Source organism: Hydra viridissima, unplaced genomic scaffold, assembly GCF_058129835.1.
Source record: "Hydra viridissima isolate aposymbiotic clone 2 unplaced genomic scaffold, HvirCarnegie_v1 scaffold_9, whole genome shotgun sequence".
NCBI lineage: Eukaryota > Metazoa > Cnidaria > Hydrozoa > Anthoathecata > Hydridae > Hydra > Hydra viridissima.
In genome coordinates this window covers 2,536,101-2,563,352 of record NW_028324308.1, presented here as the reverse complement: position 1 = coordinate 2,563,352, position 27,252 = coordinate 2,536,101, and the positions used below count along the sequence as shown (strand labels likewise).

At 29.2% G+C, this 27,252-nt stretch overlaps 2 protein-coding genes and 2 long non-coding RNA genes across 4 annotated transcripts; 1 reads left to right on the top strand and 3 right to left on the bottom strand.

Annotated features, from left to right (window-relative positions):
- Nucleotides 1–426: 426 nt before the first annotated feature.
- LOC145185315 (high affinity cationic amino acid transporter 1-like) lies at nt 427–4,447 on the bottom strand. The gene is made up of 2 exons (XM_090098124.1): nt 4,282–4,447; nt 427–2,430 (listed from the first exon to the last, which is right to left on the bottom strand). Exon 2 carries the CDS (start codon nt 2,396–2,398, stop codon nt 473–475), a length of 1,926 nt encoding a protein of 641 aa, XP_089954250.1. The 5' UTR covers nt 2,399–2,430; nt 4,282–4,447; the 3' UTR covers nt 427–472.
- On the top strand, nt 4,446–6,091 carry LOC149883591 (uncharacterized). Its single transcript, XR_016455735.1, has 2 exons — nt 4,446–4,823; nt 4,857–6,091. It is a non-coding gene; the product is annotated as an uncharacterized LOC149883591 (long non-coding RNA).
- A 4,192-nt stretch (nt 6,092–10,283) lies between these two features.
- Nucleotides 10,284–14,495, bottom strand: LOC145185824 (uncharacterized). Its single transcript, XM_090098831.1, has 5 exons — nt 14,019–14,495; nt 12,627–12,759; nt 11,770–11,855; nt 11,388–11,547; nt 10,284–10,739 (listed from the first exon to the last, which is right to left on the bottom strand). Exons 1-5 carry the CDS (start codon nt 14,402–14,404, stop codon nt 10,437–10,439), a joined length of 1,068 nt encoding a protein of 355 aa, XP_089954957.1. The 5' UTR covers nt 14,405–14,495; the 3' UTR covers nt 10,284–10,436.
- An 8,940-nt stretch (nt 14,496–23,435) lies between these two features.
- On the bottom strand, nt 23,436–26,644 carry LOC149883590 (uncharacterized). The gene is made up of 2 exons (XR_016455950.1): nt 26,503–26,644; nt 23,436–25,764 (listed from the first exon to the last, which is right to left on the bottom strand). It is a non-coding gene; the product is annotated as an uncharacterized LOC149883590 (long non-coding RNA).
- Nucleotides 26,645–27,252: the final 608 nt, after the last annotated feature.

Sequence of the window (27,252 nt, the reverse complement as noted above, 5' to 3'; positions counted from 1 at the left end):
CAGTAACTGACCGCCCTTGTTTGTCAAGGTAAGCCTTGACTACTTCTAGAATGTAAGATACATCGAGTGGAAACCCCCTATTAGATGTCGTTATCAGGTGTTTAAAAGCCTAGGTATGTTTACCCTTTAGTTTATTGTAGAAAGTACTTCGAGCAATTCTAAAATCAGCACACACACATTTATTTGAAATGCTTTTCTCTCAATCATTATCATGACTTTTGTCAGTGTATCTTCATAAAAGCTGCTATACAAAATGTGATTTCTCTGATGCTATGAAGAGCTGTGAAGATATTTTTTTAAAGAAATCGTGAGACGGTTTTTAAGTGTTTATTTTTAAAAAAAAAACAAATTCAAAAAAAAACAATTTCAAAATAATTAAAAAAAAAAAAAATCTTTGTCAAATATGTTTAAATAAATAAAGACTCATTTTATATTATTCATATATATTTTTCTTCTAACTATACAATTTTTATCACGTAGAGACATCAGGTCTTTGATCGGTGACATCAACTTTACTATGTTTGGTTCCGTATAGTAAATAGATAAATACTCCGATAATCATCCAAACAGTAAATCTAATCCAAGTAATTTTTGAAAGTTTTAGCATTAAAAATGTGTTTGCATATATCGCTAATATTGGTAAAGCTGGTACGCACGGGCACATAAACGAGTATTTAGTTTTTGATTGCGGCATGGAATAAATAAGACCTACTGAAATCAAAATAAGGATGCCGAAAAAAGCTAACAGGAATATTGCCCACGCTTGCCTATTGTAAATTTGGTCAAATGCAAACAGCAAGGTACTGTTGAATGCAAAAAACCAAACAAACAAGCACAAACACATGCATGAAACTACTCTCCCCGAGAACTCAGTTGGCTGGTCAGGTTCTTTTATTAAGTTAGTTTTTCTATCAGAAGGAGATTGTTCTTGTTCGTTAGGTATTAAACCTTCTTTCGACTCTTTTTTATTTTTTTCAGAAGCATCTTTCGATGAATTGTCTGGCTCCCCTGGTATATTATTCAATGCCTTAACTGCAGAAAGATCGTTCATGAAAACTGTACTTGAAGTATTTTCAAGCCGCTCGTCATCGTCTTCAGCTTCACTATCACTTGGGTTACCTATAAAAGGTTGTGATTCACTGCCGTAATAGCTGTCTGGTTGATAACGAAGTATAAGAACACAAAGAGAAACTAGTGTATAAGCAAGCAATGTACCAATTGACATCATTTCAACTAATTCTTCTAAATCAAAGAAAAAAGCAAACAAAGCAGTAAGAATGCCCGGATAAATGGTGGCATTCACAGGTACTTCAGTTTTTTTGCTGACTTTGGTAAACATTTTGAACAATAATCCATCTTTTGCCATTGCGTAAATAATGCGTGGTAATGGAAAGAGATTTCCCAGCAAACTAGAACTTAATCCGCATATTGCTCCAACAGATATTATGTAGTTAGCCCAACCAAGACCTCTTTGAGAAAAAGCAGCAGGTATAGGGGAGTGTTTATCTAACTTACTGTAAGGTACAATTAAAGTAATTACTGAAGAAACACCGAAGTAGCAAAGAAAGATGATGGCAAGGGAGGCAACAATAGCTATAGGAATAGATTTCGCTGGGTTTTTAGCCTCCTCCCCTGTTGTTGCAATAATATCAAAGCCAACAAAAGCATAAAAACAAGTTGCTGCTCCAGACAACACCCCAGATGCGCCGTAGGGGAAAAATCCGTCCCCTTTGGTCCAGTTGTCCAAGTCAATGTAGAAAAGTCCAGTAATTATTATAAATGCAACTACACTAATGTTAAAAAAGTTAAAGGTCACAGTGAATAATGCTGATTCGCGAACTCCAAAAGCCAGAACGATTGTGACAATAATTGTAAAAACAAACGACAATATGTCTGGAAAATCTCCTAAATACTCAGTATTGAAACTCCCAATATTTGCTTGCGTCCATTCACGAACGCGATAACCAATGGCGTAGTCAAAGGAACCGGAAAGAGCAGCGGCATCCGCTGCTGTTCCAATCATATACTCCAGCACTAAGTTCCAGCCAATAAAGAACGCCCAGATTTCTCCAATGGTAACATAGCTATATGTATAAGCACTGCCTGTTGTTTGTGGTACACGTGAGCCGAACTCTGCATAACAAAGACCAGATAAAAGGGACGTTATAGCAGCAATCGCGAAAGAAATGACGACGGCAGGACCAGCCATTTTAGCAGCAACTTGTCCGGTAACGACATAAGTGCCAGCTCCAAGAGTTGCTCCCACACCAAGGTGTATTAGTTGCCAAGTAGTAAGGCATTTTGAAAGACCTTGTTGAAATGTTGATTTTGGGTTTATTTTTTTCCTTCGAAACACCAACCCAAACCAAGCATTTGCTAACGTTCCCAAACTCGGCATTATCACATTTCAATTACTTCTAAATATGTTTCCTAGATAATATAAAACATAAATTCATAAAATGCTTTCTTTAAAAAACCACTGAAATTTTTTACTTTAAGGAAAGTTTGAGCGTAAAAATTGTAACATGTTAACAGCTGTTAAAATATTTTGATAAACGGACTCTTATTGAAACAATTAAGCAGCGCATACTGAGTATATGCGAAAAAAATTTCTTTGATTTTTTCGCAAAGGGTTATTATCATTAAATTGAGGAAATAAGTTTTTAACATGCTCGTGGAAAAATCAGAAATTATCTACAAAATTAAATTTATATTTCAGTAACAAGATTTATTTATTTATTTTTTTTTTAACTTTATAAGTTTATATTTAATTTACGTTTACTTACAACAAATATATTTAAATATAGAAACAACAATCGTCATTGTACTGACAAAAATGATAAACTTTAGTTTCGCGTAAAAACAATAACAAATGATTTTAACAAACTATCTTTAAAAAATCATAACTACTGTCTAACAAAATAATATTATTTACGAAACACCGGTCGTTATCTTTCTTTTTATTTTCATTTTTATTATTATTATTATTATTATTATTATTATTATTTTTATTATTATTATTATTATTATTATTATTTTTATTATTATTATTATTATTATTATTATTATTATTATTATTATTATTATTATTATTATTATTATTATTATTATTATTATTATTATTATTATTATTATTATTATTATTATTATTATTATTATTATTATTATTATTATTATTATTATTATTATTATTATTATTATTATTATTATTATTATTATTATTATTATTATTATTATTATTATTATTGTTGTTACTTAGAGAGAACTTTTTAAAATGAAAGGTTTTCTATGGCTTAGTACATCAGTTTAATGAAAAGTGGCATTGCCAGATAGGATCAAACATCAGTGTAAAAAAATGCAATTGAGTGTTTATATTAAACACTCCATCTCCAGTATTCTTTGTCTCTCGTTATAGTAGTTATGTCAATGGCAATCAATATGCTAATTTAAAAAAAACAACCTCGACATACCGGATCAAGGGGGCGTTTCATATATGCTTTCAGTCTCATAGTTATTAATTTCGCTAGTTATTAACGATTCCTAGTTTCAATTTTCCTAAAATACTAAATCATTTTCATAATATTCTTAATTTACAAAATTATTACACTGATTCGCTGATTTTTATCAGAGATACAAAATTCATTTCTTAAAAACCGATTTTTGCGAAACAAAATTTTCACCGATAAATATTTGGCCAATCGTTTTTTATGAAATGGACCCGAGGTTTTTTTTAAACTGAGGTGAATTTAGCTCCTTATATTCTTTATTTATACTTTATTTATATTTATCTATTACTTTATTTATATTTTGGAAAAATATGTCAAATATTTAATGGTGTTAAAGAACTAAAACAAAACATAAGGAAATAGATACAACTCTAAAATCATAGAAATAAAAATGAACAACATTACCCACTTCTTTGAATTAATACTTTTGTAAAGCATTTAATTAAAATTAAAATAAATGTTAATTTGGTAATAAGAGTTTTTCTCAACATTGTTTTCTAAAGAAACAACTTAGAATTTATTTTCAAGAGAAAAGAAAAAGAAAATTTCTGGAAAAGTTCTACATTTTAAAAATAATTGCTTTATAATTAACTAAATAGTTTTTGATATTTAGTTTAAACATTAAAATCAACTAGGAAAAGATTATATTGGGATTTATAACTTATTTTATCATTCTAATATTTGTCATCATACTACCAAATATAAACTATTTTGGTGGTATGATTTTTCTAAATATTCTAGATGTAAAGTTTATAAAAACGACTTAAAGTTTTACCATATGCTCAAAACATCTTCGGAGCGTCTGAAATTATAACATCACTCCATTATTTAAGCCGCTTTAATTGCAACCCATATGACGTAATAAAAAGGTAAAATCGACCAACTCTTAATTTTGATTTTCAATATTTCAAGCTTCCGTGCACACGTCGCTGTATCGTGTTCACCTGTTGCCCTTCGGCATGACCGAGTGCTTGTAAAGCGAAGAACTCATTTTAGGCGCCTTAGAATACACGGCGTACCTTTTAGATTGGGAAGTTCGTAATTTATAAAAGATGAGATTCTGTTTAAGTGTAGCACAATTTTGGGCTCGATAATTTCAAAATAAAAGTTGTTTAACATATTTTTTCGCCAGGAGATCACAAGAATATGTTGCCAAGCTTTAAACTATTGCCATATATTACACTTTGAAATATCTATTTGTTTAAGGTAAGTATGTTACCACGAACTTTATAATTCGTTGAGCATTGCAATGAGGATTTTTATTTTAAAAAAATAGTTAACAATACAAGGAGTAGAAAAGAAGTAGGTGAAAAGTAGGTGAGAAGTAGGCGAGAAGTAGGCGAGAAGTAGGCGAGAAGTAGGCGAGAAGTAGGCGAGAAGTAGGCGAGAAGTAGGCGAAAAGTAGGCGAAAAGTAGGCGAGAAGTAGACAAGAAGTAGACGAGAAGTAGGCGAGAAGTAGGCGAGAAGTAGGCGAGAAGTAGGCGAGGAGTAGGGGAGTAAACGATAAAAATCGGCTGCAAGTAGTGACTTCGTGAAAAATTTTTTAATGGTAGAAACTTCAATCAACCCATTAGTTTTTTATTGGGGAAAAAAAATAAAAGAAAATTGTATTTTACAAAAAAAACAACCAAAAAACAAATATCAAACTGTTTTGCAGGGAGTCATGTTTTAGAATAAAAAATTTAATTTTAATCTGCTTCAAAAAAATGAGAAAAAAGACGAGTTGGAGACTTTTGTCACATAAAACACCACAGCCCAAATTGATGGTGGTCGCATAACCCAAACTGATGATGGTCGACAAACGAGCCACAGCATTTGTTAAGTGCTTGTTTGTGCTTTCATCACTCCACGTTACTTTAAGCTTATAGAATGTAAATTGATTTAGAAAGTATCGTCATCAATTCTCTAAAGATTTATAAGCTTGTATATTATTATTTACTTTGAATACAACAGGTAGTTGAAATGATGCAACAGCTTTAATGGATAAAACAAAATGATTAGAATTCATCTTCTTTACCGTGAGCCTTTGTAAGACCTTACCATGAGCCTTTGCAAGACCTATTTTTGAACAGTTTTACCGTCATGTAGTAGACAAAAGACAGCTGATTAAAACGTATCCAGTTAATTAGCCTTTTTTAAGTAGATTGAACCTTTTAAGCTCAATTAGTATCTTTTTTTCTTTCCGAAAACTGGTTTGCACCTCCCTTTGCCTAAATAAACTATCGTTTGCAATTCTTACTTAATTAACTTTTTTAAAACGTCAGGAATTTTTAATGTTTTAAACAAGTGCTATTCACAACTTTTTAGCTTTCGAAGAATAACTTTAAATGTCTCTTTTTTCTAAAATTCGAATGTAACAGAAGTTAAAAACTTTTACATTCAAGAAGAGTTTGACTTATTGAAATTAACGAGAGGAAATTTTAGCCGTAGTACGTCACTAAGCTAAAATGAAATGTAATTTATATAAATAATACGTCACTAAGCTAAAATGAAATGTAATTTATATAAATTTACTTTTAACCTTTTTTATTTAGAGTATTTTATGTCAAGACATTGTTATCGGTAAATAGCAGTTCACTTTTCTTTGCGTGATCTTTTGCTTTTAATAGTAATTTTTAGTAAAAGACACGCACCATTAACTTAATTGTTTAAACGCAAAAGCTTTTTTTGTCAAATAATTGAAATTAACGACGCGTGTTTTTACAAACTTATCGCTTTGAAAAAATCCTTTTCTCTGATTGGAAGAAGCGATTTATGCTAGTTCATGTCTTATGAAACAGCTTACTTTCTTTTGCGAATAACGCAGACATTTCGAACATATTTATAGATATATTTCAATCATATTTATAGACATATATCTCAATCTTTTGCATCGTTGGTAAAATTCTTATAATTAGTAAATTTGGCATATATACATAACCGTTCTTACAGTCGCCGAAACGAGAAAGAAGGGGTCCATTTAAGAATATTTTACGTTTTACAGTTTCTTAAATTTATGATGTTTACAAATTTATTACATTTATGGTATTTTTACTCCAAGATTAGTATTTTTAAATTTATTGCTTTTAGAATTACATTAGAACTGGTTCGAGTTCTAATGTAATTCTAAAGTTTGTTGAACTTTCGAGTAAAATATTGAACTGTATACTGTAAGATACTTGGCGAACGTAATTCAAGCGGATAGAGCATTTTAATTGATTCAAAATTACATTCTTTCACGTTTTTAGTTTCGTGCCACGTATTATTCCGTCTCCCCGAATAAGTTTTTTAACGATACCAGTTTTCAACACTTCTTAATTTTTCTCTTTTCCTTTTGTAACACGCATTGTAGGTTTCTTTTGTATAATTAATGTTGTCGTAGCGATGTTAAGTACTGTATCTATTCCATGCTAATTTTTTTTTAATTTGATAGTATTTATCACGTTGGGGTTAAATTTCGTCGTTGACGTCTGTGTTTTCGAAAAGATAATCTTCTCTGTATATCATGTTTGGTGTTAGGTAACTGAATACCAATATCCTTACGATATCTTTCTTTCTTTCTTTCTTTTTTTCTTTCTTTTATAACGTCCGAGCACACGACAGTAATTTTGTAATTTTGTAACACTTTTTATATTTCTGACTTGTATTTCATGGCTGATGATTGTCGTTAGGCATGAAACTTTAAGTACCATACATAGTTGTTGTTTCTTCGTTATATATATATATATATATATATATATATATATATATATATATATATATATATATATATATATATATTTATACATATATATATATATATATATATATATATATATATATATATATATATATATATATTATATATATATATATATATATATATTTATATATACATACAGGCGCGCCTCTAAGGGGTGAAATTTAACAGCAGCCACGTTAGTTTTGGGTTTTTTCGTTTAAGCAATATTCCTAAAAATTTCAATTTGCCGTAACTTACGAATTTTGGCTATTGAGATTCCTGCTATGGCCACTAAATAATATCATGCGACTGCCTTGATTAAAGAAATTTAGATTACTTCTTAACTTAAAAAAATGTTTCAATGCAGGTAGACGTTTTTTAAAATGGTTCCGTAACTAAAATAGATTCATTTAAAGAGTGCTATCAAATCCACTAATTCTGTTAGAAACGCATCTGAATTGAAACTTTATTTTGATTCAACAACTGTTTGTAGCTGATGACCAATGAAGTTTTGCACATTAAGGGTGTCATTAGTTTATGTTTAACTGGACTAATTAAAGTTGAATTGACCAATCACAAGTGTCTTACGTTATTGTTAACGAGAAGCTACCTTGGAGTTACAAGAAGCTTTAATAATAGAAAAATAAGTTCTATCAAACACTTTTGAAACATTTTAAATAGAAAATACATTGGTGTGCATGTAACAATCAGAAAGCGTCTCCCAGAGGTTGATTCAAAAGATGGCTTTAAGCATAGCCACCGAGAGAAATTTCGGGCCCAGGGGAAGTTTTCTTAAGGGGCCCTCATTATGATCAATTATATACCCGGGACTTAAGGGGCCCTCATTATGATCAATTATATACCCAGAAGCGTGCTCTAGTCATTGAAAATTAAAGTGATTGAAAATTAAAAATAAAAGTTAATTAAATCTTTTAAAAGTCAAAACTATTTAAATCTTTTAAAAAGGATTTAAAAAAAATTGTTTGTAGATACACGGGGCCCCGGGAATCTTCCCCGCCCACCCTCCCCTCTCGGCGACCATGGGTGTAAGAAGAGAATGCTCCATGAAAACTTCACCACCATATGTATGGTGAGTTGCACAATCGTGTACCTTAACAATTTATTTTTTAAATTTTATTTAGAAAAACAAAGTCTTCGGTTGCTATGTAATTAAGTTCAAACACAAGGAACTTCTTTCTGATTTTCTACCATTAAACTTCAATAGAGATACACGACGTTAGCAAATAAACAACTTAAGAATAGCAATGGCTAAACAACACTAAATGACGTATTAAACAATATAATAACCAAATAAACAAAAAAAAAGCAACATAGTAATAAAGATCTCGTGGTTATAATTCTAATTATAAAGTTTGAGTATTTAATCTAGCATTAAATTAAAAAGGGTTTTATCGAGATTCTAAGACTTTTCTACAAAAAAACTAATCAAAGTGAAAAATACACAGTAATAAAATAAAGATAGGTTTGGAACGATACCATTGCTTTACTCCTATCGTAAGATTGATAAATAGAAAAAAAAGATAAGAATATCCTCTTAATGTTTAAAATTGTCTTTTTTTTTTTTTTTATTAACATTCATAAAAAAGTAAATTCTGTGAAGAAGTTCCCACAAAATATTACTTTTTTTTACAAATGACAAATTTTTTTATGAGAAATCTGTAACTTTCAACAAGTCGTCAGGTTAGAATTATTTTGTTCTATCTCCCATTTTAAACGTTGAAAGAAAGTTTTTGAATTTTTCTATAAGTAAAAATTACTTAAAATTTTACTATTACTTTTTTAAGAAATAATAGCTAATTCTTCAAATAATTTATATCTAAAGAACTTATTTAGAAAAAAAAATTTTAAAAATAAAATGTATTTTAAAAGTAATCATTACTTAGTAAAATCAACAATTCATTTTCTCCCAACGTTTAGAATTGGAAATAGAACAAAATAATTCTAACCTGACGAACTGTAAATTTAGCCTTTAAGTGAGAAAGCTTTCTAATTACAGTATCAGCAGTTACATTAAGGGGTTAAAATGGTGTCAAAACCAACGTTCAAATAGAACTATTTTGCCATTAATCACGTGATACAGTTGTGAAACTGTATCACGTGATTAATTAATTAAAACAACTCTGATTTACGTCAAAAACTGTTCCACATGCCGTAGAACAAACTTTATTACATCAAACGACGTTAAATTTAGTTTTAAACTGGGTTAAAAACATTCTCAAGAGCTTCATTACCTTTGATCTGCGATGACAGTGGACGTATGAATTTAAACAGAAATTTTTAAATTTTAAACATAAAAATTATATTATAAATTAAAATAAAAAAAAATTCATCTCTGTGTATTTATTAAATTCCGAAACTCTATTTTTTAGATGTAAAGTTTGATTTTAAAAAAAGATCTGAGCTTTTTTTAGGATATGTTCAACATAAAAAAATTACTTTTTGAATTGCTATACGACAACACTAGGCTTATCTGAATTATTTAGACTCATGTGAGCAAGACACGGAAATCATCTCAAGAGCTTTTGTTTGAATCATCGGTATATAAAAAAAAAAAAAAATTGGGCTGAAACTCTTGGGTGAAACTTGGTAAGTTTCTGGTTGTAGCTGGTTGTGGATGGAAATACCAAAAGATTGATGATCTAAATTAACGTAAACGGAATCGAAAACGGATCGGAAGAAAAACCTTTTTTCAGTTTGACACCCCTCAAAATACTCTTAAAAACTGTTTCAGACAAAGGTACGCGGGTTTAGACCAAAATACAGCGTAAATATTGCGTTTATATTTAACGCATTTTCTTTAATTTACACGTAATTTTTCGCTTTACCAGCAAATATGAATAAGAATCTTGTTTAAATGTTTCGAAAAAACATTCCAAAAAATGTTTTTAAAAATTTTATCTAGATAATACTCAATGCTTAAGTTGATTTCATGAAGGATTGCATAACGATTACGTTGATTTACAGGAGGATTGCAAACTGAAAGTAAATTCTCTTAGATTAACAGAATTAAAAAGAAATCTTGGAAATTGGGAGTTGAATAAAACTCATAACTTCATTTTCAACGAATATACGAATGTAATGTAAATATAAACGCAACCAAAGCATCGAAAATAGTTTAAACTTTTAAGAATTAATTTTAAGATAAAAACTAGAAAGGTTAAATAAAATATTTTTTTAGTTAACAAATATTGTTAAAATAAACTTTATATCACACCGGATCGCCTTTGACAAACTCGAGAGGCAAATCATCATCTTTTAAGTCGTCAATATACCAATCCTGGTTCAGGGCACACCATTTCTTCCAGTAATGACGGCATTTTAAGAACCAGAACCACAAGAATGCAGCATCAAGTAGAATACCGAATCCATTTACGACATAAAAAATCAGACATGCCGTTGATTTGCAAAATTCAGAAGCGTTAACGTAAATAGATAGAACATTGAGGAATAAACCAACGAAAAACACCGAAAACCAAATTAACGGGACAGGTCTATCTTCTGGTTTCTTCCACTGAAAGAGTAGATAAAAAAAAATCAAAACAATAGTAAATATTGCATTATTAAAAAACTATACAGAAAACGCGGGGCTCTAAAAATTTAAAGCTGTTTAAGTTTCTATTCAAGAGGTCTGTAGGATTTAAAAAATTGTCATAAAGGTCTGCACAGGCAGCCAAAAAATTAAGTCAGAAACAGGTCAATTTCAGCCGGCAGACATTTTATCTCAAACACCTTTAATCCAAGCTTATATCCCATGACTTAAAACTTAATTCAAATAAAACACATGTGCAAAGCATTTCGTGCAGACTGTAAGCTAATTCTTTCTAGATGTAATTATTACTAACAGTAATGTTCTAACCAGTAAAAGTCAGCAAAAATTCAAACAGCATTAATAGGTTTGGATTAAAATACAACTAAAGTGTAACAAGGTGTCATTAGAAGACAGATTACATTCAATGAATGGAAATTGTAAAAGCCAACCATAAAACATCGAAAAATGTCAACCAATAAGACAGAAGTAATATTTTAAAAATATACCATAGGAAAAATATTTATAAATGCTAAACAAACATAAACATGAATATTATCAATTGTAGATATGTGTCATTTGTAAAACTGTCTTTATTAACTATCTTAAAGTTAACAACACAAAAACACTGACCAAAACTAATCGATGATTGATTTTTCTTATCTTAACATCACCCATACAAAGTTCACAACGATTCTTAACAGTTTTCTTGAACCATGTGACTAGACATTTTGCATGAACATACCGTGATGACCCTGAGCAATTACATGGTGCAATTAACTCATCGTCAGCACTAAAAATATATATATATATACATATTTAAACCTAAAAAAAACTTTTTGAAAATGTTTTTTTTTAAAAGTATTATACATAAAAAAAGTTAAAAGTTTTATAACAATCTTTTACAAAAAAAAAAAAAATTAGGTACATTTTACATTTTAGATTACATCTTTAACATTTGTATTACAAATATTAAAACTGCTTAATAAAGCTGCTTAGTAAAAAGCAAATTTACCTGTGACATATACGACAAATATTTACATCTGAACTTTGAGAAGTTTCGCAGTTGTTTTGAAACAAAACATGGCAGTTATTTTCAAGCTTAAAATAAACAAAAAATAGATTTTAATTTTAACTGATTATTTTATGTGAATTCCATGTCTCACTAAACCATGATTGATCAACTGACCTTTCTAAAAGTTAATCCTACAGTCAAAGGTTTTTTTATTACTATTGTAATTAACAATCCTACAGTTAAAGGTCATCTGTTGCTAGAGTAACAAACTTCAACAACTGCCTTATAAGTTTTCTGTGTGCTGTAGAACAAGCCTTTCATTCTGATATTAGGCTTTTTTATTTCTCATTTCAAATCTTACCAGATCTGTTTCATTTTGTTGTCTTTTTTTCTTTTTTTAATCCAAAAGCTTAGTTGTTATGTAGACATAAAATTATTGTGGATAAACCAACTCAAATAATAATCAATGTGCATGGATAAACAGGACCTTATTGTGAACTCCTAACCTAATTATCTAGAAAAATCAGTTTAAAAAAGTTCATCAAAATTCTACTGTAAATGCCCTAAAGGTGAAAACTTTCAAGCCATTTAAACTAAAACTATACCCAAAAGCAGTTAAAACCTTTTTATCACAGTTTACCTCAGAGACTGGTATAAATATGATTTACATAAATACATGTATGGTTTATATATGCTTATAGTTTTGGCTATTTAGATACACAGTTTTGAGCTGGATATGTTAATATTTCCTCTCAATCCATTCTTGTAAACATACATTTTTAAAAGATTTATGCACAATAATATACTTAAAGATAATAGCAAAATACATAACTATATAATATTAAAACACAACTAACTTTGGAGAAGTGATTCTTTTGTAAGCTCTCAAATTCATTCTGCAGCTTTTTGACTTCACTTATGCTACCTTTTTTGAAGCCAACATCAGCATTGTTTAAATGACTGGATTTACTTTCATCAACATCCTCAGAACTAAATAAATTGTCATAACATTTTTTTGTAAACATATAATGTGAGAAATAATACTACAATTTTATGGAAAAAAATACACAGGACAGTGATAAAATTTTTATCTAAGTCTAATGTTTTTTGGCTGTGCCATGTGATTATATACAGAAATTATACACATTGGAATATACAGAATGTAAGAAATTCATTTTTTAATCCAATATTTATGCATTTTATTATATACTAAGGCGTACTGTAAATCTGAATGAAATTAGGTAGGTGGTGTTGTTAATTGGCTTGTTTTTAAATGACTTGTTTTCTTTTTTATAGCATAACCTAACTTTTCAGTTTTTTGACCATGTGCCCATGTGTTAAGTATGGCTAACTGCTTTTGTAAAAACTGTCCTAACAGTTTTTGATAGCGGTAGCAAAAAAAAAAAACCAAAAACTTGAGCTTGTAAGAAAAGTAACCTTGGCATAGTTTCATTAAAAAAAGTGTACTTGGCATATTTTGAACATTAATAAAACTTGGTGATCAAGAAAACCCTTGGGTTCCACATGTATGCTATGCTTGTGTTGAAAAAGAGTCAAAAATCATGAGGCAGTTTTTAGATTTTCAGTACACATGATATGGAGAGAACCATAGAATCACTCAAAAATTGTGATTTTTGCAGCCTTGATGGACTGGATATAACTCCAAAAAGTAAAGAGTAATTGTTTATCTGAATTTTCCTTAAGTTATCCAGCAAGTTATCCATGGTTCAGACTTCTTATCCCTAAACTACCACAGGCTATTGATGACATTTTATTTGATCAGTCCAGTGAAACAGAATCTGAAAGTAGTCACTTCACTGATAAAAACAAAAATGCTTCACATCAGAAAAAAGGGACATATGAAGCTCAGAAAAGAAGAAAAAATAAAGTACGAAAAAATAAACACTCAAAATATATGTATTAAAGCAGTATACAGTGTGCTAACTTAGATAAAAAATATAATTAAACAAAAGTACAGTATCAGCTTAATTTTGTTTAATTTCTTATATAGTACATTTGCACCATTTTAAAATAAAATTAAGGTCATATTGTGAGAGAACTGTTTCCTTAAACTGTATTTGATGACAAAAATGATTTGAAAACCAAAAATACACAAACTTCAGCTAATTAAAGTTTAACCATCATCAATCATCATCAATATCATAATAATAAAAATAGTAATAGTATTAGTTAATATAAAAAGATACTAATAAAACAACATAATATATAAAATTATGATTCAGGATTACCTGGATTTCATCACATTACATTCACTGTGTCCTCTAACAATGTCTAATCTATCTTTTTCAATAGAAATGTCCTGGCAGCTTTTACAAACTCTTGATACCAATGCATCATTTTTTAAAGTAAAAAAAAATCTATTTTGTTTGATTTTGCATTTCAAGTTATCTGAATTCTGCATTGCAATAAGTTCTTCAAGTAGTATTATATTTTTATTATCTAACAAATGATTGCTAGTATTCTCCTTTTTTTCTCTATCTTTCCAAAGTAAAAGTGTATCCTCATCGCATAAGGTTGCAACTTTTTTTTCATCTTGAAATATGTCTGTATTATTATAATTTCTTAACTTATCTTTCCATACTAATGTTGTTTTCTCACCATGAAGAGCTGCCATCTACATGATTTTAGAAATCATGCACGTATAATATTTTTTTTAAGAAAAGCTTAAAAAAAAGTGTTTCCTGTATTAATATAACAAATAGAACAACAAGGAAGCAGTCTAAAAACACAAGCAAACATAGAAACAAATTTTCATAGTTTAATTGTGTGATAACTTGTAGAACAACTAAACTTTAAATGTAAATAGTGTTGTTACAATTATTTGAAGGTATTCAATTCATATGAAAAAAAAGCACATATATATAATATATGAAATAGCATACATACATACATACATACATACATACATACATATATATATATACATATATATATATATATATATATATATACATATATATATATATATATATATATATATATATATATATATATATATATAAATATATATATATATATATATATATATGTCTAATGTATATACTGATTAGATAAAAAGATAGGACAAAAGAAAAGTTACTTCAAAAGGTACATGATATCTAGATAGCTTATATAAAGAATACAAATAACTATCCATCTTATAAAGTAATTTTTATTGCGTATTTCCCAAGTAAATTAAAAACATATTTGTTAACATTAAAATACTGGTGAAAAAAACTCAGTTGTATTGTAGCTAAAAACATTTGAAAACTAGGTGCTACCGCACTTTCGCAAACCCATATTTTTATGATTGATTATGATAGAGAATTTTATGCTGATTCAAAAAAGTATAAAAACATAGACTTGAAAATCAACAGAAAGTGCTCTAATTCGAAATCAAAGTTTTAAAAAATCCCACTAAGAGTCCTAATATTTGCCATTTTAAAAACACGGTAACAAAAGTGATGGATGGTTTTCATCGTATAAGTACTTATTTTAAAATATTGCGTAATTTTCTTTAATTTCTCTCGAGCTTGCTCAGGCGTAGCTAATGACCAAAAAAAAACCTTAGGTACAAAAACATAACGAAACTTTTTTTATTTTTTTACATGTATATAAATTAAACATTTTTAGTATAAATTCACTTTGCATTTTTGCGTTCGAATTCACTCAAGATAACTTGCTACAATTTGGGTCCAAAAGTGAAAGAAGCGATGTTCATTAAACCGTTGTACCCACATAAACTCTGATAAGAAATACGGAATGATTTCACGATTAGTAGGCCCCATCATTGTTTTTAATTTTGATTTTGCTTGACACCACATTGCTTCTCCTGTGTATGGATCAACAAAATGAAGTCTTTGGTTTACGGTGTCATGTTGATATGCTAAGGCTGGTAAGTTGTTGTAAGCAGTCCACATGCCACTCCACACAATTGTACCAGGACGAATCCATTGTTGTATTATAGGAAGCGATGTAGCGGCATCACGATTCGCAATAGGAACTAAAAATCCTTTCTTTATTTCTGGCTCATACCCTCCAAATATCCCTTGTTGTGAAACTAATCGACCAACTTCGTATTTCCTCCTAGAAAATAAAGATTCGTCAATTTCCACAAAACATCCTGGTCCACAAATTTGTTGTGGATTATTTATAAAATATGAAACACAAATGTCTCGACAAAACTGATTTCAGTCAACAACCGAATGATCGCTGCCTATTCTCAGTTCGTGTTTGACATCTTCTATAGATACGCCTCGGTTTAAGCCATTTCTTCATAACCTGCCACTTCTATTTGCTATTGTAAAGGAAAAAAATTACATGAAATGTCGGCAAACGTTCTTTCGGCGTGGGAATTATAAAGAAAGAAAGAACAACAACAAAAGAAACTTGCTGCATTGCTGCATGCTTTTATAACGGGATTTACTGGTAAGTTATTTGGAACACAAATTTTGTCTTTTATCTGTACGAATCAATAAATAATTTAAACTCATTAAGCTAAATTAAGTTAATTGTTTGATAAAACATATCTAAAGATATATATATTTAATAGTTCCCAGCTTCTTTACTTGCTAAATTTACTTAAGATATTTATTTATTGGGATAAGTGCGTTTTTCTTTTTTTTTCCACGCGTTTTGAAAGTTAGTTGCGGTTTTCTTCTTTTTTTTTTGTATGTGTAAACCATGTCAGTTTTGTGTAGAGTACTGCTTAAAGTTTAAAAAACCTTTTTATTAAAAAAATGGCGAATATTAAGATTTTTAATAGGATTTTTTTAAGACTTTGACTTTGAATTAGAGCACTTTCCGTTGATTTTCAATTTCATGTTTTTATAATTTTCTGAATCAGCATAAGATTCTCTATCATAATCATAAAAAGAAGGGGGTGGGGGGTGGGTGCGAAAGTGCAGTAGCGCTGAAAACTATACATGCGCTCATTCAGCTTTATTCCAAGAAAAATACAAGACTTTTAACATATACAGAGCACTTAACAAACTTTAGATTTTATATTACAGGTTTTGGTTTCAACCTAAAGAAACCAGCTTTGTTTTCTACGTATCTGATGACGTAACACTTTTGCTTCTGTACACTCCTCAAGGAGAGAGATAGACAACTTATTGACGCATGTTTATTAATTATCAGAGAAAGAGTTTTAGTTTAGAAGTGATACTTACATTAGTAGGAACCTCTTGTATCTACGTGCTATACCGCAAAATACTAAATAGGCTTATTGTTGTAAAAATATATAAAGACGTTTTCGCTTCATAGGAGAAAAAATGTTTGCAAGAAATAAAGAACATTCTTGTCATCTGAAAGGTTAAATATTAAAATATATATATATATATATATATATATATATATATATATATATATATATATATATATATATATATATATATATAAACCTGAAAAAGTTCTTATTAAAAACTTGTGCAATCCAAAAACTCAATCATACTCAAACATAAGTATGTGTACCTTAAAAATATTTAAGAAAGAGGAGGAGAAGGAGGAGTGGAGTAGTTTAAGAAATCTAAGGCTAAGAACTCTGGCTTCATTTTTAAAAATTTTTAGAAAAATTTCATAAAACAACATCAACAACAAAATCAAAAATAAGAGAAATAAAAAGAATAATAAAAATGTTTACAATATTTTTAACAATAATAACAATAATAAAAATAATACTTTCCGATTGCAAGGAAACTACGCATTTAGGTTTACGGTTCTTGACCGAAGTCAATAGTTTCTTTGCTGGTCGTCTGTGTAACAATTTTGCAGGTCGAAGTCGTTGATTCGTTATTGTAACAGAACGCTTCACATTATAATTCATCACCTGATCGTGGTTTGTTTTTAATGCCCCCTGTTTCAGGACATTTCTTAAAAATGGCTCAAACAGCCCTTTTGGAGAAGTTTAATTCATTCGAAGTTTGAAGAGTGAATAACGACGCTCTGCAACACATATGATCAATTTTTTTTCACAAAAGAAACATCGGCTTTTCCAATTTGTATTTAAGCAGTAAAAGCCTCAAACTTCAGTGTAAACGACAAAAGAAATGAAGACTCCACGGGAAGAAACGGCAGGGTCACATTTTTTCATTTTGAGATAAATCATTATTAAACTTTTAAACCTTTATAAGTTTCGAAGTTTTAGGAAAATTTAGAAAAACTTTAAATATGCATCAAATCGTTTATTTGATTTGAATTCAAATACAAAATATGCTATTATGGTTAGTAAAGCTAGAAAGTGTAAAAAGTCAAAACTTTCAAAATGTGACCCTGCCGTTTCTTCCCGTGGAGTCTTCAAATAATATTCACGAATTTGATTGTTAAAAAAAAAAACGATCATTACAAAGGTCAGGACTACTGTCCTTAACCTTTCCGCCACACTGATTTTCAAAAAAATAATAATTTATTTTTATCTTTAAATATGTCACATATGAAGCTATAATTCCTGAAAGTTTGATGATTGTCGGATGTTTTATTAATAAGTTATGGGGGGAAAAATAAAGATATAAATGATCGTCCTTAACCTTTCCGTCAGAACTGATGACTCTCTTTTAACTATTGTATGATTAGAAAACAATATTAAAATAGTAACATTTTAAAGCAAAAGAAACTTTAATCTTAATATCGTTAAATTGTAGAGCGTCACAATAAATTTATCATAAATTGTTCATTTCGAATCATTGTTTTGTAGGGAAAATGTAATAGTTACATAAAACACTACAAACGTTGTTCAGTAGAAACTCACAGTCAAACTATAACTAAAAAATACGTAATAAATAGAATGTAAATAGACACGTAATATATATAAAAGTGCTTTCAAACATAAAACCACTAATGATTACAATAGGGGAGACCGGAGCTAGTTGGCTACAGTTTTAGTTTTTGAGCTCTGTACATTTCTGGGTGAACCTTTTTGAGGATATCAAATTGCATTTCAAAAGAATATGAATTTGGCAAGCATGTTCAAGTGTTAAACATCAAAAAAAAAATATTTGGTGGCCCAAAAAGGGCCTCCGAAAAAGAAAAAAATATGTGCCAACTTACCCCGGCCTGGGGTAAGTTGCCTATACTCTCAGGGTAAGTTAGTACACCATATAAAAAGAGATAAGTTTAGCAACATTAAGCATCTATTTCAAGCGCATCTTTTTTATTAAAACTCTTGATAATTTTTATCCAACAATATTTTTTGACATTAACTTTTATTGCCCTTGAGTCGATCGAACAGACTTTTCCTCTATAAAAATAGCATCAACAGCGTTTTTTGTAACATTTTTAGAATTTAAAGGCCGGTCTACTTTTGTTTTGTAACTTCTCATGTCTGTGTTATACAACTTAAGTGAATTTACGGCTAATGCGAAAAGTTGTAAGTTGGCACATGTTGCTAACTAGCCCCGCGATCATTGTGCCAACTAACCCCAAAAGCTTTTTGCTTACAAAATGGCTTATAAATCCCCAAAAACCCAAAATATTGAGAAACACAAAATGTGACTGGTTAGAGTGAACCATACAACACCTAAATCTATTCGAGTTTACTTGCAACTAATGCTATTGCTTTTTAAAATTGAAAAAGTAATATAGCTACAAAAGTTACAAAATTAGTAAAAAAACACAAAAATCGTTACAACTTCTACGCGCATGCGCTTGTAGCCCTGATACTACACTAAAAGATGAATTAGTTAAGTGAGAAGGCTCCATGTGGATTTTGAAAATTTCTGGTGGAAAATTCTAAAGTTAAACGCAATGTGTCAACTTACCCCTGTACCCAACTAGCCCTGGTCTCCCCTACTGGAACAACACCAAGTGAATCGAGTAAAAACTATATAATGTTAAACGCGGTCATAAGTCGATTAGTTGATAAACATAAAACCAATGGAACTGTTGAAACTGAGTGTTTAGGTGGACAACCGAAGAAAAGTAGTCCTCATGCTGATAGTAAAATTATTAGCTATGTGAAAAAGAATCCATTTGTTAGTTCCAGAGATACAATTCGCTAATTGAAACTCTTTACTTTAAAAAAATACTGCACCGCAACGTTTGGATAATGCAGGATTGTATAGTTGTCGTGCAGCAACAAAAAACATTCGTTTCGGCAAAGAACCAAAAAGCACATTTGAAGCTCTCAAAGGCTCACAGAAATTGTACCGTAGAACATTGTAGACGAATATTACGGCTGGATGAATCGAAGTTTAACATAAAAGGTTTAGGATTTTTTGGATTGGGAAGGCTTGATCCCAAACACACATCAAAACTTTATTACTAAATTAAGTCAAGATTTGATACCAAAAAAATCATTTTAATGCATTGCCTTGCGCAACCTACTGACCTAAATCCTATTGAAAATATATGAAAACAACTTAATGATAAAGTACGTTTGCATGATAGACTGAGAAATGCTAAAGAATTTTATCAGAAACTTTAAATTCCCTGGTCAAAAATAAAGCAAGTTCAAATTAACAAACTTATCGAGTCCATGCCTCATAGATGTACTAAAGTTATTAAGCGCATTGGATATGCAATCAATTATTGATCTGATATGCTTTTGATGATACACATGTAAAAGTTAATTTAGTTTTGGAGTTGAAAATAATAATTGAAGACTCCACGGGAAGAAACGGCAGGGTCACATTTTTTCATTTTGAGATAAATCATTATTAAACTTTTAAACCTTTATAAGTTTCGAAGTTTTAGGAAAATTTAGAAAAACTTTAAATATGCATCAAATCGTTTATTTGATTTGAATTCAAATACAAAATATGCTATTATGGTTAGTAAAGCTAGAAAGTGTAAAAAGTCAAAACTTTCAAAATGTGACCCTGCCGTTTCTTCCCGTGGAGTCTTCAATTTGTTTTTTCTTTCTAAAGTTTCTTTTATTTATGTTTCAATGTTTTTTTTATAGTTTTTTTTTTTTTTTTAATGTTGCTCACAGCTGAGATCAGATTGATAAGTATTGAACTTTTAGGTTCAATACTATAGTATTAAAACTCAAAGTATACTTTGAGCTTTCCAAAAGATTTTAGTTAGTGGAATTGAAAGTATATGGATCACTGATTACGAAAATTAAAAAAATGAAACCCAACTTTTTGTCCGAGAAAAAAAAAAGCATTTTCATTTTCATTTTATTTTTGCAGTAAAAGGAAGAAATGGCATTTAACAGACTAATTGCAATTTTTTATTTTTAATTGCTATAGTTTTTAACCACATCCTCAAATTTGAAAATAAAACTGATCAAAAGTGTTTAAAAAACATTTAAATTTCTATAAACAAAACATTTTAAATAAAAAAACTGATAATTTTCAACTGTTAACTGTTGCATTACATGTGAACTCAGTTGAAATTCCGTTATTGGTTCAAAAACAAACAGCATCACAAAGACAAAAATTGAAATGCCTAATCATCAAAAATTCATGATGACTGAAGAAAAACAGATCTCTCTCTCTCTGCATGAAAAAGTATTTTTGTGAACTTATTAGTTTTTTTTTATTGAAGAATTTATCACAAAATTGCAACGTACTTGACTTTTTAAACCCTAGAGTTCCTCAAGGAATTTTTGAAACTTGCAGTTTTTACTTTGAAAAAAAGACAATGGTGAAACTGTCAAACCTACCTTCTACAAGCTCGAAACAATTTCGACCTTTCAGTAGAAGCCAATCTTGCAACTGCCTCATCTGCTAGATTAGAATGCTGAAACTAAATGAAAGATAACAATTGGACACTCCACAGCTTGCAACACAAATAATTCTCCCATGACAATTTTCTTTAGAAAACCCACAAGTTTGAACAAAATGCATATTTTCTTTTTTCTACTAAAGAAGCATCTCCTTATAGTATAATTAGAGTCTCAAAAGCAAATGGTGGTTGCCTCGTCCCGTTTACAAGTGGCGTCTTTTTTTTTAAAATTGAAAAGTTCAAGGCGGCAGGTGGTAACCTCAAACAGGCAAAAGCCTTCACGGATGTCATTCATGAGCCCCTATTCCCAATCAAAGACCCCAAATTTTTTTTGGAATTAATTTCTCCAATGGAGCGACAACTTCTTAGGGTTATAAACCATCTCTACAAAGCACTGAAGAAACCAAATATATGGATCCTACATATGATGTAAAAGTTGTTTAAGAACTCATATCTTTACTGACAAAAGTAAATATCACACCAAAGGCTCATGCTGTTTTTTACCAACAGTCAAAAGAATCACTTCATCACAGTTTTAGCAATCCCTGAAAAAGATTCAAGAGGTTTAGAACAGTTCCAGAATACGGAAGGCAGTTGGAAACGTGTCATATTGACTACAACAGTAAACACTTTTGAGATGACTTGTTCTAGAATGTGCACCAGAGAATTTATTTTAAGTAATGATATCAGAAAATAGAAATGTGAGCATTTATTTTAAGACAACTTGGATTTTGCAGGTATTATTAAAAACTACAACTTTCTTATAAATTTCATTTCTATTACATTCAAATATTAGAAGAAGCAAGATTATTATAAGAATTATCATTTAGATGCAACGTATCTTGGTTGTTACACAAGCAATTATTGTGTAATAACCAAGATATGTTGGCTATTACATCGGTTTAATAGTTAAACATTTTGTTATCTGACTATTGAAGAATCTTAAAAAACTTGTTGTTTTTTTTTATTGTTTTATTGTTTTTTTTTTATTGTTTTATTGTTTTTATGAGAAAAAGTAAAATTAACTTTTAAAAGTTTTGAATATTTTTAATATTTATTTAATATTTGTTTAATATTTCATTCCTGTGAAGCTTTCTAATTTGATGGAGCTTTTCGGTCATATATATACGACCTAAGTATAGAAAATCAAGTCTTTTTTTTCTGGATAAAATAGTTCGGTTTCAATTTTTTAGTTACTGCAATCAGGGATCCATGTACTTTGCAATTCTACCAACTAAAATCTCTGCGAGCGCACAAAGTAGTTTCGACCTATTTCTTCAAACTGTGTGCTTGAAAAACTATTTACTTGCTTAGAATAGATGTTTAGGCTATATTTTTATCTAAACCAACATTTTTTGGTATTGAGATCAAAATAATCGGTAGCGTACTGTAATGTTTTTATAAATTTCAATGTGTGTTTTCCTTTATTTTGATGGGATATGCATACCTGGAAATTAAATTATCATTCTTTATTGTTATTTGCACAGAAGCCAAATATCTTAGCCGTAGTTATATCTTTTTATTAACTCAAAAATCTTTTTCTGAAATCTGACAACGTATTGGGAAGCAATTTTCTGTTGTCTAAAAATCAAACCTAATTATTTTGTGAAGATAATGTCATTTTGTTTTAACAATAATATTTTTACAATTACAGCATAATTTACTTAAAGTAAAATCATTATGTTATTGTGATTATGTATAAGTCTTATAATAAAATGGAGGATAATACCTTTGTTTCTATGCATTATTAATTAGGAATAATATGATAAAGAATTTTTCTGTTCTATTATATATGTTTGAGAGCCCGTCAATTAATTACAGTTAGTTTTAAAAAAATAGTCAGGAGGTACCAATTTAAATTATTTTATATGTATACAACTTTGAATTAAATAATAAGTACCAAGTATATAGATACATATCTACGTAAATTTCTAACAATCTCTCATACACATGGTGCTACATATCTAAAGATATGCAACCATGGTTTTAACAATTGAAACTCATGATGTAATTGTTAGGACCCATGGTGCAACGATTGGAATCCATAGGAAAACTATTGGAACCCATGAGGTAACCATAAAGACGCACGGAGTAACTATGAAGATATATAAGTTGATTGTAAAGACCCTTAGGATAACCATGAAACTTTTGTTATGCAACATGAAGCTTAAATATAATCCATCTGAACCGATGGTTTATACAGTAAAGCCTCATACAATTCCATGGGGTTTAATGGAATTCTATAGGCTATCCATTGGATGCCCATGGAATATTTTTGAAAAAGGTTTGCTGCATCATACTTCTTAAAAAAGACATATGCAAGCTTACCTTTTGTAAAATAAGGCAAGAATTGTCAATAACTTTTTATGCCTTTTTATTGTTTGAATATTTCCCAAGTTATGAGAATTACTATGCTACTGGATTCATTGGTAAAAATACTGGTTTTCATTGGTAGAAATACTGAATAAGACATGAATTTCTTTTATGCCAAGGACTAAAAGTGTGACTCTTTCTAGAACATCGGTGAATTTATAAGTTACATTTTTGAAATTATCAGTAGAAGTTGGCAGTTAATCTTTCTTAAATGCCGATGGTAGTCCAAAGTACTGCGTTTAGTATATTAAAAGAAGCCGTATTCAAACTACTACAAATAAAAATAAAATAGCTTGATAATTATATTGCATTAGCTAATCAGAATAGTTAATGAGATTTACTGAAAATAAAATGTAAAAGAAAGTGTTTTGTTTAATTTGATTGGACTTGGATCACAAAGCTAAACTTATTTCATAATGTGAAGGATTTTTCACCCAACAATAAGTTAATTAAAAAAAAAATTTTCAAACAGATTTTATTGTAACACAAGCTAAAAGTTTAAAAGTCATTAATAAAAGTTCGTAACTAAAAATTACAATATATAATAATTTTAGTTACTGTTTTTTTTTCTACAACACTTTTTCTACATTATTTTAAATGAACATCGGTACATTTTACCAAGAAAAATATTATGCACCCTCCGTTGGGAATATAAAAATATAAAGCTGAAGTTTAAGTTAAGATAAAGTGAATGTAAGATTAAAAATTCTTTTTTCTACATTTATATTATTTACAACTTCAAAATCTTTCAACGATATTGCAATATTTCTTTAAATCGTAAAAATATATAAAAGTAATAACAGATTACTTTGTTACTTTTGCTAGAAAAACAGTTTTTTAAAACACTTGTTTTGTATGTAAAGATTAGCTTAACTTCAAGCCAAATGCCAAAAAAAGATCAATTAATTCTAGCGTTTCAACGAATCAGTCGTTAATTATAAATTAAGCAGAATAAATAATGAAAACAATTAGTTTAAATTAATTTGTCTTCAAATCGACAAGCTTACGACGAAGGAATTATCAAATAAAATTAAAATAACATCAATTAATTATTGGTCTTCTTTACAATGGGTTGGTTTCTTAAAGTATTTTTGACTTAGTTTAATATGCATATATTAATTGTATAGATTGTTTTACTCTTCTTCAATACTTTTTAGTAAGATTTTAAAATATGAGGAAAAAAGAAAAAAAAGAAGAAGAAGAAAAAAAAAAAAAATCGAATGAAACGAGTCTAACTTGCAGACTTAAGTAAAAATATAAGAGATCAAATGAAAATGCTCAAGTACGAATGCGAAATCTTAGAAAATAATTTTTAAGGAAATATCACCCTAAAATACTGATAATGATGAGTTTTTTTTACCGACGATATTCTGGAATTCATTGATACTATCAGGAGATACTCTCAAGAAGATCTTTTAGAGAAAATAAATTAAAAAACTTCCAGGAGATTTACTATCAACTTGAGAATAAATATTCCGAAATTTTTTTTCTGCATATATATTTTTATTTTTTTGGGCTAGAAACTTATGCGAACATCAATAAAACATTGTCTAAAACGTATCTTCTTATACTAGCATCCCCCCCCCCTCTTTACCCCGAACCCCCATTCCATAGCGAATTATTAAAATCTATAATGACGCTTTTAAGAAAATCAAATCCAAAACCAGTCTATGTTTTGATGAAGAATATTATCAGAAATATTGCGAATTTTTAAACTCGCAACATTTCATATCCTTTATCCATTATTATTTAAGTTGTATCAACAAAATGTCCACAAATAATCTGAAAATATTATTTACATCATAATTTTCAGGTTTATCAAATAGTTGATCGTTTGCTAAATGGCGATAATTCCGTATTTATATTAATATCAACGTTTTCCTAGTTATCAAAAGTTTTATGAAGCAAGGGGAAAATATAATATTCCATTGTTCTCTCATGTTGGGTGGTTTCTACCTGAAAATAAGTAAAAATATGATCAGTATTAAGCGAAATTTTATAATAAAAAATTTAAACAACTTGTTTCCTCTATTACATGAAAAGATTTTTTAAAAGCATCTATATTTTCAGCCTTCATAACTCTTCTGATTTTTTATCCACTTTCATTCTCTTTTTATTTTTACCTCATCTTTCATCTCTTCAGATTTTACACAAATGATAAAAATTTCAGATGTTGTCTTTTTTTAAATTCAATTAGAAATAATTTAAAATCAAAAAAAGCTAAAATCAGAAATCACAAATTTTTTTTAATGCATAATGCATGACTATTCGAAAAGTGTTATCAATGCCAAACTTATAAAATACAAGTTAAATAATTATGCCGCCTTTCTCAAAACTTATAAAGATAAAGGTCACAGTTTATCAAGCTCATCTTACCTGATCTGAAATTTCATTCTCTACTATCTATTTATCAATTCATACCTGCGTTTCTTACTTTGATAACTTTGAGTTTTATATTAAGAGCACATTACAAAAAGCACATTACAAAAAGCACATCACAAAAAAGACGAAGTTTTAGAATCCTAACAATATGTTTTTTTTTTTTGGTAAGCTTGAATTTCGATGAAAAAATTTTTACATAGTTTTTCCTCACAAAGCAAAGTGGTTCTTTTAACATCTTTTAAAATTTCGTTTCGAAAAAGCACTATAATGCCTTAAGCGAAAATTTCAACAAAAACATAAAATTTGGTATACCTTCATTACCAGCCTTCGAAAAAGTATAAGGGCAAGAAACTCTTTGATAGCATTATTGTAATAATACATTCAATGTCAAAATCAAAAACTTTCAATAAATATAAGTCTTAAATTGTAGCTTCCTCAGCTGAATAGAAAGTTGTCGAAAGAACGTATCAAAATGTTGTCGGTTTGTTTTCTTAAAACAAACGAAAATAGACGTAATTAATTATGAGGTTTACATAATTAATTTTAACAAGTAAATCGAAGCTAGGTATTTTAAGTAATTTTTTAGCGACAATTTTGATACATAAAATATCGTTTCTTTTTTTTTTTTTTTGCAAAAAAATATATGACCAAACTCCTTATTCTTAACAAGAGGGACCTTTCATGACCACTAGCTTTTTATACAACTATTTATCAGCGTGAAATACGTTTGGTTTGAAAATTGAACGTAATAAATTATGTGGAAGATGGGGTTTGATGAATTTATTTTATTAAATATCATAAATTCACAGCATTTTAAAAATAACCCAGGGATCTTTTTTCCCATATTGGTCCTTTTGTGACTGTATTTTTAAGAACGGCAACAAACAAGTATAATAATAAAAGCTTGTTTTTTTTTTCATATAGAATGTACCAGTATCCTCGTTTTCTGCTGAAAATAATTCAATGCAACCCTAGAAACCATTACAGAGTCTTCGGAACTCTTTCCGTGACCAAAGCACAGTAATTTTCCAGTTGCAAATTGGCGACGATAAAATGTTCTGT

Excerpts from the sequence above, each read along its gene's own strand:
- LOC145185824 (XM_090098831.1), bottom strand. The coding sequence starts at position 14,404 with ATGGCAGCTCTTCATGGTGAGAAAACAACATTAGTATGGAAAGATAAG. Across the intron at positions 11,856-12,626 it reads AAAAGAATCACTTCTCCAAA|CTTGAAAATAACTGCCATGT; the intron begins GTTAGTTGTGTT and ends GTTTATTTTAAG. Across the intron at positions 10,740-11,387 it reads TCAATCATCGATTAGTTTTG|TGGAAGAAACCAGAAGATAG; the intron begins GTCAGTGTTTTT and ends CTACTCTTTCAG.
- LOC145185315 (XM_090098124.1), bottom strand. The coding sequence starts at position 2,398 with ATGCCGAGTTTGGGAACGTTAGCAAATGCTTGGTTTGGGTTGGTGTTT.